The sequence below is a fragment of the Danio aesculapii genome, chromosome 17, assembly GCF_903798145.1.
Source record: "Danio aesculapii chromosome 17, fDanAes4.1, whole genome shotgun sequence".
NCBI lineage: Eukaryota > Metazoa > Chordata > Actinopteri > Cypriniformes > Danionidae > Danio > Danio aesculapii.
The window spans coordinates 47,484,204-47,499,135 of NC_079451.1; the positions used below are offsets into that span (position 1 = coordinate 47,484,204).

Below are 14,932 nucleotides of genomic sequence, written 5' to 3' on the forward strand. Positions count from 1 at the left end.
ATCCAACCATCCATCCATCCATCCATCCATCCATCCATCCATCTAACCATCTATCCATCCATCCATCCATCCATCCATCCATCCATCCATCCATCCATCTAACCATCTATCCAACCATCCATTCATCCAGCCACCCACCTATCCATCCATCCATCCATCCATCCAACCATCCATTCATCCAGCCACCCACCTATCCATCCATCTATCCATCCATCCGTCCGTCCATCCATCCCTCCATCCATCCATCTATCCATCCATCCATCCATTCATCCATCTATCTAACCATCTATCCAACCATCCATCAAGCCATCCATCCATCCATCCATTCATCCATCTATCCAACCATCCATCAAGCCAGCCATCCATCCATCCATCCATCTAACCATCTATCCAACCTTCCAGCCACCCACCCATCCATCCATCCATCCATCCATCCATCAATCCATCCATCCAACAAGCCAGCCAGCCAGCCAATTGGTTATTAATTTGCCTGTTTATTTGTTGTTTTATTTGTTTTTTTTTTAAGTTCAGGATATGTACTTTCAAGATATCTTATCGATGTCTAAATTTAGCTGTACATATATGTAGATAGACCTAAGTATTTGTCAATTCTTTGTTTTCCATGTTCAAATTTAGTGGTATTTGACACTATACAATGACATTTCAAACTAATAATGTATTACACAACAATAAGTGACCATCATAAAGACCATATCCATACTCGAAAAGGGTAAAATAGACAATATGTAATGAAAATCATCATCATCATCATCATCATCATCACACTCATCAAGCCAGCTAGTTGGTTATTTGCTTGTTTATTTGTTGTTTTTTTTGGTTTGTTATCAGGTTCATATCTAATTTCAAGATCCATTATAGATGTCTAGATAGATCTCTAGATAGATAGATAGATAGATAGATAGATAGATAGATAGATAGATAGATAGATAGATAGATAGATAGATAGATAGATAGATAGATAGATAGATAGATAGATAGATAGATAGATAGATAGATAGATAGATAGATAGATAGATAGATAGATAGATAGATAGATAGATAGATAGATAGATAGAGGCCTGTGTTGGCTATTTGTGAAATAGGATACTGTGTTTTTGACACAACATGATGACATTTGAAAGTGATAATTTATCATACGACAATAAGTGATCGTCATAAAGATTATATGCTGTACTGAATATGGTTAAATAGACTATTTTTAAGGAACACAATCACACACACCCGAGCACAGGTATCGAGGAAGTGACGTCACGCCGCGCGGAAGCAGGAGGGGGGGATGAAGCGTTCCAGAGAGCAAGATGGCAGCAAAATCCGATGGCGTGGGGGTCGTTACCGGTTTCGCCCAGCTGCACAACCTGGACGAGGCAACCGGCGACGAGGAGCCGCTGGACAGCGCGGCCATACACATCTGCCACTGCTGCAACTCGTCGTCGTGCTACTGGGGCTGCCGGAGCGCGTGTCTGCAGCCGCTGCTGGGCGAGCGGGACCGGCCGCAGCATCAGCAGCAGCATCAGCCCGAGGAGCGCCTGTGGCTGGACTGCCTCTGGATCATCGTCGCGCTGCTCGTCTTTTTCTGGGACGTCGGCACGGATTTACTGCTGGCTCTGGATTACTACTCCAAGCGGGACTATCTGTGGTTCGGGCTCACGCTGTTCTTCGTGCTGGTCCCGTCGGTGCTGGTCCAGATCCTCAGCTTCAGGTGGTTCGTCCAGGATTACACCGGCGGTGGGCTCGGGGCCGTGGAGGGGCTCAGCAGGAAAGCCACGGCCGACCTGAGCTCGCGGATCTACGGCAGGGACCGGTGCTGTGTGATCTCCATATGGATCTGGCACGCGTGTGTGCACGTCCTTCAGATGGGACAGGTGTGGAGGTAAGAGGCTAATGCGTGTGTGTTGTTTTGATGGGATACACAGGATGGTTGTTTTGACTGGTGCATGTCCGAAAAATAAATGATGCACACATAAATCAGGCCGTGGTCAGGCTGCTTAAAGGGGTGGCTATTTTTCCTAAATGAGTGAACCATTTTGCAGCTATTCCACTAATTTTTTATTCAGTTATGAGGTTTATATACTGTGTTTTTTAGTGTATGTTGTGTTTTTTATATTATGAGACAAGTGTGGAGGTTAGAGGCTGATTTTGTGGTTTGTTTTGATGAGATGTACAGGATGGTTGTTTTGACTGGTGCATGTACGAAAAAAAAGATGCACACATAATGCACAGTAGAGGCTGTTTAGCTCAAAAATATGGATGTTTTTGCAGTTATTCCTCTAATTTTGCATATAATTATGAGGTTTAAATACTGTATTTTAGTGCTAATTTATGCATGCTTTTTATTATGTGACAAGTGTAAACGTAAGAGGCTGATTTTGTGGTTTGTTTTATTAAGATGCACTTGATGGTTGTTTTGACTGGTGCATGTGTGGAAAATAAATGATGCACACATAAATCAGACCGTGGTCAGGCTGCTTAAAGGGGTGGTTATTTTTCCTAAATGAGTGAACCATTTTTCAGCTATTCCACTAATTTTTTATTTAGTTATGAGGTTTATATACTGTGTTTTTTAGTGTATGGCATGTTTTTTTTTATGGGAGAAGTGTGGAGGTTAGAGGCTGATTCTTGTGGTTTGTTTTGATGGGATGCACATGATGGTTGTTTTGACTGGTGCATGTCCAAAAAAAGATGCACACATAATGTACAGTAGCCAGCCTTATCAAAGTGGAGGCTGTTTAGCTCAAAAATATGGATGTTTTTGCAGTTATTCCACTAATTTTGCATGTAACTATGAGGTTTAAATACTGTATTTTAGTGCTAATTAAGAACGTAAGAGGCTGATTTTGTGGTTTGTTTTAATGAGATGCACATGATGGTTGTTTTGACTGGTGCATGTGTGGAGAAAAATAAATGATGCACACATAAATCAGGCCGTGGTCAGGCTGCTTAAAGGGGTGGTTATTTTTCCTAAATGAGTGAACCATTTTGCAGCTATTCCACAAATTTTTTATTTAGTTATGAGGTTTATATACTGTGTTTTTTAGTGTATGGCATGTTTTTTATTATGAGAGAAGTGTGGAGGTTAGAGGCTGATGCTTGTGGTTTGTTTTGATGAGATGTACATGATGGTTGTTTTGACTGGTGCATGTCCAAAAAAAGATGCACACATAATGCACTGTAGCCAGCCTTATCAAAGTGGACGCTGTTTAGCTCTAAAATATGGATATTTTTGCAGTTATTCCACTAATTTTGCATATAATTATGAGGTTTAAATACTGTATTGTCCTGCCATTTTATGCATGCTTTTTATTATGAGACAAGTGTGGAGGAAAGAGGCTGATTTTGTGGTTTGTTTTATTGAGATGCACATGATGGTTGTTTTGACTGGTGCATGTCTGAAAATAAAGATGCACACATAAATCAGGCCAGTAGTCAGCCTGGTGAAAGGGGTGGTCCTTTTTCCTAAATGAGTAGTCCTATATGCAGTTAATCCACTAATGTATTTGTTTTTAAATAACCATTTTTTTTGTGCATGACATGCTTTTTTAATATAGGACAAACAAGAAGCTGATTTTGTGCTTTGTTTTGACTGGTGCAGATCCAAAAAAAAAAGATTTAAACATAAATCAGTGAGGCTGTAAGAGGGGTGGTTCCTTTTCCTTAAAATAGTGATTTTTTTTCCCAATCATTCAACTTAATTTTGTTTAATTATGAGCTTTAAATACTGTGTTTTAGTGGCGTTTTAAGCAATATTGTTTTTAGTGCATGGCATGCTTTTTTATTATGGGACAAGTGTGGAGGAAAGATGCTGAGTTTGTGGTTTGTTTTGATGGGATGCACATGATGGTTGTTTTGACTGGTGCATGTCTTCAAATAAGAAGATGCACACATAAACCAGGCTGTAGTAGGCATGGGATGATAACTGTTTTCAAAGTATACCGCGGTTTGGAAAAGTCAAGGTTTTAAAACCGTCAACATTTTCTGCAATACAGTTCCTGAGGTATGTGTAAGATTTTTTATGTACTTTTTAAAATATTTTTTTTTTTATGACAACAGTATCTTCAGCTGAAACCGGGATATTTTTATCCAAGGTCATCATACCATCAGAATCCTATACCGGCCCATGCCTAGGTTATAGTTAGCCTGGTAAAAGGGCTGGCTATTCTTTCTAAATAAGTAGACCTTTTTCCATTTATTCCACTATAATTTAGTATTTAGTTTTGATGTTTAAATACTGTATTTTAGTGCCATTTTAAGCACAATATTTTGTGCATGCTTTTTTTTTGTTAAGGGACACGTGTGGAGGTTAGAGACTGATTTTGCCGTTTGTTTTAATGAGATGTACAGGATGGTTGTTTTGACTGGTGCATGTCCAAAAAAAAATGCATACATAATGCACAGTAGCTTATCAAAGTGGACGCTGTTTAGCTCTATAATGTAGACGTTTTTGCAGCTATTCCACTAATTTAGCATTTAATTCTAAGTTTTAAATACTGTATTGTGCTGCCACTTTATACATGCTTTATATTATGAGACACGTGTGGAGGTAAGAGGCTGATTTTGTGGTTTGCTTTAATGGAATGCACAGGATGGTTGTTTTGATTGGTGTGTAACAGAGGCCAGCTAGTAAGTGCGGTGCAGGTAAACCTCACTCCTCTGACCTCTAAAGGTGCTCTAGCAACAGACACTAGAGGCCATGGTCTTTAGCCTCCTTGGCAGAGCAACCGACTCCCATGTGGAAGTTCGTCGGTTCGATCCCAGCTCAGAGCGGGTTGGGTGGTGTAGGACCGGCAGGGTTATAGGTGCATGTAAGAAAAAAAAAAAGATGCACGCTTAAATCAGGCCCGTAGTTAGCCTGGTTAAAGGGGCATTATTTTTACTTTATAAAATTAACCTTTTTGCTGTTATTCCACTAATTTTTTATTTCATTATGAGGTTTAAACACTGTATTTTAGTGCCATTTTTATGCATGCTTTTATTATGGGACAAATGTGGAAGAAAAATGTTGATTTTATGATTTGTTTTGATGTGATGCACAGGATGGTTGTTTTGTCTGGTGCATGTCTGGAAATAAAAAGATGCACACATAAATCAGGCTATAATCAGCCTGGTGAAAGGGGTGGCTATTTTTTCCTAAACAAGTAGACCTTTTTTTTCAGTTGTTCCACTAATTTTGTATTTTATTACACAGTCCAAAAACATGCGCTATAGGTGAATTGGGTAAGCTAAATTGTCTGTAGGATATGAGTGTATGTCCTGGTCCTCCAGGTTGGGGCTCACGACCCACCTCGTAAAAACTAGATGTTACAAAACTGCGATGTAGTGAACCCAGAGTTGGGCCCACTAAGAGGCGTGGGAGGCCTTAATACCACAATAACCCCCCCCCCCCCCCCCCCCCCAAAAAAAAAAAAAAAAAAACGAACCCAATGGCAAAAATCCAACACAATGGCCTGACCCGGAAGTGTAAAAAAAGGTGGTATTTATTTACAATAATGTGGAGGATATGTCCAGTGCAAAATATATACAGTGTCCATAAAAAGTCCAAAAATATATATATATAAAAATACAAAGTGTCAAATCAACAAATTAAATATAAAGACGAATATATATAACACAAAAACAAACCAAAGAAGGAAAAAAAACAATCAAACGAAACCACTGTATACAAGTATCCACTCACTCAAAAACACAGCACGCTCGCTAGCCAGGTAAACTGACCCCGAGCTGGAGTCTGGCATCCCTCTTTATACGCCAGACTCCGCCCATTGATTGGCGCAAGCCATTCTCTAATAAGTATATATTGAAAAAAATACACTTTCAAACTCGCCTTAAATGGCATCTCTTTAAACATTAAATGGTCTCGTCTGCTTTAACAGGACATATAACATAACATAACATAACATACAACATATAACATTAAACACCCACAACCTTTAACATCGTTCCTGTAAAACAGGACAAACAACAATGCTGGATGTACCCACAGACAACACAAATGGTACGGTCGGACGATCAGCGCGCGACCCACCATAGCGCGACATGTATTAAGTACGCGCCATCCCTTCGCTGGGCTTGGCCGGCCTCGCGCTGAAGTCCAAATCCACATGGTGCAGCTAAATATCAACTTCGATATAAACAGCCCTGGGAGTAAGTACTGTATTTTAGTGCCATTTAATGCAGTATTGTTTTTAGTGCATGCCTTTTGTTATTTGACAAGTGTGGAGGAAAGAGGTTGACTTTGTGTTTAGTTTTGAAAGGATGTACAGGATGGTTGTTTTGACTGGTGCATGTCTGGAAATAAGAAGATGCACACATAACGCGCAGTAGCCAACCTTGTCAAAATGGAGGCTGTTTGTCTGTTATTCCCCTAATTTAGCATTTAATTATGATGTTCACATACTGTATTTCAGTGCCATTTTATGCGTGATTTTTATTATGGGGCAAGTGTGTAGGAAAGAGGCTGATTTTGTGGTTAGTTTTGCACATGATGGTTGTTTTGACTGGTGTTGGATGACAGAACAAAAAGCTGCACACATAAAACAGGCTGTAGAAACAGCCTGCACGGTGAATGGTGGGGGTCCTTTTTTAAATTTTTTTTAAAGATTTTATTTTGGCCATTTTGCCTTTATTAGATAGGACAGTATTTAGGACAGGAAGCGAAGTTGGAGAGAGAGAGGAGGGTAGGGTAGGGAAATGTCCTTGAGCCAGGATTCGAACTCGTGACGCCCTGACGTGCTACTTCACCAAATGTCAACACGCTAACCACTAGGCTATTGCGCCGACTCAGTAGACCTTTTTGCAGTTATTTCACTAATGTATTTGTTTTTTAGTGGTGTTTTAAGCAGTTTTTTAGTGCTTGACATGTTTTTTTTAATATGGGACTAGTGTGGAGGAAAGAGGCTGATTTTTGTGGTGCATATAAGAAAAAAAAAGCTGCACACATAAATCAGCCTGTAGTCAGCTGGCACGGTGAATGGTGGTGGTCCTTTTTCTTAAATCAGTAGACCTTTTTGCAGTTATTTCACCAATGTATTTGTTTTTTTAGTGGCATTTTAAGCAGTTTTTTTAGTGCATGGCATGTTTTTTTATTATGGGACTAGTGTGGAGGTTAGAGGCTGATTTTGTGGTTTGTTTTGATGGGATGCACATGATGGTTGTTTTGACTGCTGCATGTAAGAAAAAAAAAGATGCACACATAAATCAGGCTGTAGTCAGTCTGGAGAAGGGGGTGGTCATTTTTGCCGTAATTCCACTAATGTATTTTTATTTAAATACTGTATTTTAGTGGCATTTTAAGCAATGTTGTTTTTAGTGCATGTTTTTTTATTATTATTATGGAACAAGTAGGGCTGAGTGATTTGGCCTAAAATCAAAATCTTGATTAATTGAACAGTTTAACTCGATTATGATTAATGAGCAATTTTTATTTATTTATTGAATTTTTTTGCCCTCATAGTTCAAGTTTTATATGCCGTCTAAAGGCATCTCTGGCGCAGCTTCCAGTCATCGTCAAAGTAGTACAAAGTAAGGCTCAAGAATGGGTTCCATCGTCCTACTTGACCAGAGATCAGATGTGGCTGCAGAGTGGCCGCTGAAGTAGAAATCAGCCACAGCCTTTAACAGAGCGGAGTCACGTAGGGAAAGTAATTGAAAAAATCATCCTGGTAAAATTAGATCGATTATAGATTCTAAATGTCGATTTTTGATTACTTTTCGAATAATCGCCCAGCCCTAGGAACAGTTGTGGAGGTAAGAGGATGATTTTTGTGGTTTGTTTTGATGTGATGTAAAAAACATCCACAAATAAATCAGTGAGTCTGGTGAAAGGGGTGGGTATTTTTATAATTGATTTATTTTTGGTAATTTTTCCATGTAATTTGTAGTTGATTATGATGATCAAAAACTGTATAGTGCCATTTTAAGCAATATTGTTTGGTGCATGTTTTTTTTTAAATTATGGGACAAATGTGGAGGAAAAAGGCTGATTTTGTGGCTTGTTTTGATAGAATGCACAGCATGGTTGTTTTGACTGGTGCATGTCCGAAAAATAAAGACGCACCCATAAATCAGGCCGTAGTCAGCCTGGTGAATGTGGTGGTCATTTTTCCTAAATGAGTAGACCTGTTTTTGCAGTTATTCTACTAATCTTTTTGTATTTAAATACTTTTTAGTGGCGTTTTAAGCAAATTTGGCGTTTTAAGCATGCTTTTTTGGGGGGGACAAATATGGAGGAAAGAGGCTGATTTTGTGGTTTGTTTTGATGGGATGCGCAGGATGGTTGTTTTGACTGGTGCATGTTGGAAAAAAACTTAAAACTATGTTTTCCTATCACTCCAAATCAAAACTTTCTTTTTCTTCCACAATTTTTTTTCCCCACCATCACGTCCCTTCAGGGTCTCTGTATAAAGTAAATGTAAAGAAGAGACCGTCGTGTAATAAATACTGAACTTATAATCAGTGAATATGAGGTGGTTTCACTTTCGAAATGCGGTATAAATTCCTCCCATTTTGGCGTTTTAATCCTTTTGAACACATTCAGGTGCTTCTTGTCAAATTGACAAAGCTTCTACGTTCGTTCTTGCTGTCAATTGCGGAAGAAATGATCGATAAAAGGTTTCTGATAAACCGCTGTGACAGCTGCACTGTGTGAAGTGCTTGCATGTGAGGGGCAGTCAGAATTGTCCGGGCAGTCAGATTTCGATACAACACCGGCACTGCAAATTCCTACCGCCATGTCGCGTGTAGTGATGGGTCGTTCATGAACGATTCATTCATTTTGAACAAATCTTTTGTATGACTCAAGTGGAGCTCTCGTGCTACATTGGAGTGGTCTGTTTCGCGCAGAATGCGCACGTGTGGCCTCAGAACATATCGATATGAACGATATTGTATAATACCGCATCGCGTTGGGGAATCATATCGATATATCCCCAGAACCCGATATACCGCCCAGCCCTAACATATAGTCAATGTTGGGCAAGCTACTTGAAAAATGTAGTGAGCTAAGCTATTAGCTACTCTGCTTAAAATTTAGCTTGACTACACTAAAAGCTACCCTCTGGGAAATGTAGCAAGCTAAGCTAAAAGCTACTTGGCAAAAGTTGCTTTGCTACATCTAATCTATTTTTGCAATTTTTATTTTTAAATCGAAGCAACTTAAATCCAAGTCAATCATATCTTGGAGATTAATAAAACTGTCAAATAAACATATGAGGCATAATTCAGTTCAGTTATTTACTGTAAATATGCTGTATTAAACAGAAACTAATTATAGTATATAACAGCTAAAACAAAAAATCCAATAAAAGCAGGTGTTACACATTTAAAATACTACAGTCATTTATAGTAAAGGGAAATATTTTGACATGAGCATTATGCATATTGTATATATTATGCACGCATAAATCAGGCCACTGGACAGCCTAGTGAAAGCAGTGGTCCTTTTTTTCTTTAAAAAGTCTACATTTTTGCAGTTATTGCACTAATTTTGTATTTAATGATGAGGTTTAGATACTGTATTTTAGTGGCATGTTCAGCAACATATTTTTGAGCAATCTTTTTTATTAAAGGGGACGTATTATGCAAAATAGGGTTTGAACTCAGTTGTGTGGGAACATTTTTAAATATAACCAGCTTCTAATGGTAAAAATGTATTAATTCTATTTTGTCTAGTAATCACACTTGAAATAAACAGTCTGGAGAAACACTTTGATTGACATTCTCGCTTTAGATGCGTCATCAGAGGGGAAAGCCCCGCCCACTAATGACCATCTCTCCCTCATTACCATAGACCATTAGTCTTGTTCGGGTGATGCCATTTAATTTGCGACATACGCGAGAAGGTGATGTGACGCTTTCCACATGTAACGAAACAGACGGCAGAATGAGAAAATGTAAGTTTAGCTATGGGTGGCACATCAACAATACACGCAGAGACTGGCTGTTTCTTAGTATGCGTTCTACAGCGGTCTTGCGTCCTCGTGTTCTCGTGTAACGTCATCATCAGCTGCCAAAGTTCAGTTCCAAGACTCAAGACCGCAAGAACAGAGGACGCGTGAAAGTTCCCGGATGTGTTCTTGATATCGAGGACGCACCGATGCAGACTTGATCACCGAACTCGCTCTAGAAGTCCCAGAATTCATTGCGACTGGAGGTGGGAAGCGCGACATTTTTTTAAATTTAGATTTATTCAGAGATAAGTTCAGAGATATGACTTATTTACCTCAGGAGTTTCCCTAAATGAAACAGTAAAAGTAGCATGGACATCTTAATAAAGGAATAAACGCATTAAATGTGTTTGTTTGCTGAAATTCGTATTAAAATCTGTTTTATTTATATTGTGCAACGTATATTTATACTGTTTTTATGCATAGTATATATTTTGAAAGGGGAAAAACAATAAATTGTTGTATGAATGTTTTAATGTTTAAATAATTTTCCATAAAAAAACGAGCGAAGGTCACGTGACCATCAGGAAGAACGCAACATCTCATTTCTCAGAGGACGCGTTCTCTGTTCTCGTGGTCTCCCGTGTTCGATCTTCCGAGGACACCTGGCAAGACCGGTCTCCACAAGAACGTAAGTCCGTTCTCTGCGCTCTTGGAATTGAGAAACAGCCATTATCTGGGCACTCAACACTGCGGCTAATCACCAATCACTGAACTCGAACGTAGGTATTTCAGATATTTTCAGATTAATGTTCGACGAGTCTCTCAGTCAGTCAACAAAGAAAAGGAAGCTCTACATACGCTGCGGCCAGAATTCTGACCAGAACCAGGAAATCAGAGCACATCACACCTGTCCTCAGGTCTTTACACTGGCTCCCAGTTACACTCAGAATAGATTTTGAAGTATTATTACTGGTCTATAAATCACTAAATGGCCTAGGACCTCAATACATCACAGATATGCTGACTGAATACAAACCTAACAGATCACTCGGATCATTAGGATCAAATAAACTAGAAATCCCAAGAGTTCAGACAAAGCAGGGTGAATCGGCCTTCAGCTACTAACAGCGCCACCCACTGCTGGAATCAGCTTCCAGAAATGATCAGATGTGCTCCAACATTAGGCACATTCAAATCAAGACTGAAAACACATCTGTTTAGCTGTGCCTTTACTGAATGAGCACTGTGCTACGTCCGACAGATCACACTATTATGTTTTTCTCTTCTTTTTCATTCTTTTATAACACATTTTATCTGTTTTTATGCTTATTTATTTTATTTTTTTAACCATTTTTAATATTTGTTTTAATTTTTCTTATAATTGTTTCTTTTATTCCTGTTTGTGTAAAGCACTTTGAATTGCCACTGTGTATGAAATGTGCTATATAAATAAACCAGCCTGATCTCACGAGAAAACGTAAGTATTTTACGTTTTGACAGTTTAGTGGCTAATTCGTACGAATTCGTACAAGTTCAGTCGTACGAAATTGTACGATTTTAAAAAGGAGGCGTGGCACCTAACCCCACCCCTAAACCCAACCGTCATTGGCGGATGAGCAAATCGTACTAAATTGTACGAATTAGATCGTATGAATTCATATGAATTCAAATTTAATTTATTCTTTCAAACTTTGTTTCTTCCGAGCTTATCTGAGTTCCGTTGCACGGTTGTGCTCCATTGATTTATTTACCTACAACTGTTTATGAAGTTAAAGGTTTGATACCGATTTGAACTTGAAGTGGCGATGAGGTCTTAAAATTTTCTGAGAAGGTCTTTAAAAAGTCTTAAAAAGGTATTGAAATTACCTTTAGAATTTCGGCATATACCCTGTTTAAAAAGAGCACAATCTCGTTTGAATTTAAAGCGACAGTCACCAAAACGCCACACTTAGGATCAAAGCCTGAAAGGGTCAGTTTCAAAGAGTTATAAAACATTATCTGTGTGGTATTTTGAGCTGAAACTTCACATACACACTCTTGGGGCATCAGAGACTTATCTTAGATGTTGTACAAAGGGGCATAATAGGTGCCCTTTAAGGGACAAGTGTAGATGTAAGAGACTGATGTTTGTGGGTTGTTTTGATTGGATGCACTGGATTGTTGTTTTGACTGGTGCATGACATCACATCACAGTGCACGTCTGAAGCAAATGATGCAGACACAAATAGATGCTTTTTTTTGTCATCACGACTGGCAGTGCTCAGTTGAAACTGTTTTTCTTTCTCTTGCTTTATGGCTCATTCGCCGTCCTCTAACCATCTGTGTAACGATGCCAAACAGTTCATTTCAGCAGGATGACGGGCTCAGTTTGAGCTTGAGAGTGTGAAATCGATAGAGCTTGTAATTAATTTACTTGAATGACCTCTGAGAGAGGCAAAACAAACCTCGGTGTGGTGGGCTTGTTTTCGCTGCATCCCTCTTGCTTGGACATTCAGTTTGTCTTCGGGATGCTGTAAGAATTGTAGCCGGCCCAAGGTCATATTTCATGCTGATTGGGAAGCTGTGCGTTCTTGCATTAGTCTGATGTGGAGATCCTGATGTGTATGCTTTGTGAGACAGAGTTTATTTGCAGCTCTCCGTGTGGAATAGAGCTGAATATGAGCATATAATGTCGTAGTTCCTGGCCTTTTCAATTAACACAATCAGACTGGAGGTTTTCAATACCAGAAGATAGACTTTATTGAACATAGTAAAGCTGAGATGTCTAAAAACAGCCCTTCAGGACAACCTGAAGTCTCCCCTAGACAATCTGACAATCTGTGTCCATGGTCGTCACATTTCTCCTACTTAATTTTTTTTCTCACACTGTAAAAAATAAATCTGTAAAATTTACGGTAAAAAAACGGCAGCTGTGGTTGCCAGTATTTTATCGTTAAAAAAAATATATATATACACATATGTTCATACATACATACATACATGCATACATATGTATGTATATATATATATATATATATATATATATATATATATATATATATATATATATATATATATATATATATATATATATATATATATATATATATATATATACATACACTTGCTTAAGTGGGCTAATAGTATTGACCTTAAAATGTTTAAAACAATTAAAAACTGCTTTTATTATAGCTGAAATAAAACAAATAAGACTTTCTCCAGAAGAAAAAATATTATAGCAAATACTGTGAAAAATTCTTTGCTCTTTTAAACATCATTTGGGAAAAAAGACAAAGGCTAATAATTTTACACTTCAACTGGATACTTGCAATGAAGTGTGCAGGCCTGCATAAGACAATTAGTTGACTGTCACGCCGGTTAAGATCATTTGTAGAGCTCAGGGCTGAAGCAGAAGCTGACAGAGAGCATTAGTTCCCGGTCGGCGGCGTTCACACTCTCTGGATGCACATATGCTTCTGCTGGCAGAGATCTAACACTGATGAGGCCTGATTGCAGTGTTAAGAGTGTAAGACCCCAGCTTGACTCTTGAGTTTGCACAGCTTGAGGATCTGTTCAGCCCTTCCCTCGTTTGCTTTACACATGAACATCATGTCTACTCGCTGTTCTGTGGCATTTGAGTTCACAGGAGCAGGAAAATCATCTTCTGAGTTAGGGCGGAAAAAATCTAACATTGCAATATTTGGTTATTCTGCAATATATATTGACACAAATTCACCAGATGACTTCAATATCTTAATAATAATAATTAATCCTTTTAGATTGATTTAGGATGATTCTGCAGTGGGTGTGCATCTGCATAAAATATATGCAATCTATTAAAGTTGTCACGATACTGGAGTTTGGTACCTTTTGGTACTGAAATTTTAAAACTTTCCATTTCGCGCTAACATTTGAGCGTGTTCTTAAAAAGCGCTGATTTGGCATTGTGTTCATGTGCTAAACAGAAATGGCTGTGATTGGCTGTGAAGGTCATCAGTTAACCGAACTCACCGCGGTTTACTGAGTGTAAACCATACCTGCCAACACTCCCGTTTTTCCCGGGAGTCTCCCGTATTTTAGACCCATCTCCCGCTCATCTCCTGTATTGTTCTGTCTCCCGGACAACTCCCGGAATTCCACCCCCCCATCCGCCCACCTCTCAGCTTTTTGGTTCAGACCCTATGCACACCGAACCAAAGAGCTCAGAATCACCAAGAGCGACACTCACTTAGTTCATTCACTTGAAAGCTCAGATTTTATTATCATAATTAGTTTTGTTTACAGAATTTGAGGTTTACTGTATTTATTATTATTCATATTATTCATATTCATATTATTAATATTATTATTAATATGCTTTGATTGTTCAGCATTTGTACTTTATCATTGCGCACACTTTGTAACAATTTATTCATCAAGTTTAAAATCAAATCTCTTTAACGCCTATGTTTATTTTATTAAAGAAATCAGATATATTGTTTAAATATTTTTGGTTTTGACTATTAAAACTATTTGCCTTAGTAATGTTGGTAAATTAAAATAAAGTGGTTAAACAAAACAAAAAAACCCTAATATTCCTAAATGGATTGTGAGAGAATATTCAAAAATTGTAAATATCAAATGATATGAAAAATGATGTTGTGCAAAGTTTTTTTTTGCTGTATCGCCCAGCCCTACTGCATATTTAATGTAAATACAAACTTTTATTTTGGATGCGATTAATCTTTGAAAATCACCTTTTTTTATTATTTATTTTTTTTTTTTGCTTTTTGAGTGACATACTCCATATTGTCAGCTTGCCTTGCACATTGTTAGAACCCCAATTACTCTATTATAATGCACAATAAATATTACAGAATGTCACCAAGTCTTGAGCATCGACTTTTTTTTTTTAGCAAGCTAAAAAATTTCAAAAAACCTAATTTGCAATCCAGCATCTGTTATTAAACCCTACAGGCATCGTGCAAATGAAAACCCGAGATCTGTGGCTCCACACGGTGCTTTCCTATAAGCTCAGAGATGTCCAGACTCTGGCGCTGGTGAGGCTGCAG

At 38.3% G+C, this 14,932-nt stretch overlaps 1 protein-coding gene across 1 annotated transcript in view; it reads left to right on the forward strand.

The window, feature by feature from the left end:
* The first annotated feature begins 1,319 nt into the window (after nt 1–1,319).
* xkr6a (XK, Kell blood group complex subunit-related family, member 6a) overlaps nt 1,320–14,932 on the forward strand; it is a 60,682-nt gene continuing 47,069 nt past the window's right edge. Inside the window, exon 1 of the mRNA XM_056476349.1 lies at nt 1,320–1,891. Within this exon, the coding sequence (XP_056332324.1) occupies nt 1,320–1,891 (572 nt within the window). The remainder of the gene's footprint in view (nt 1,892–14,932) is intronic.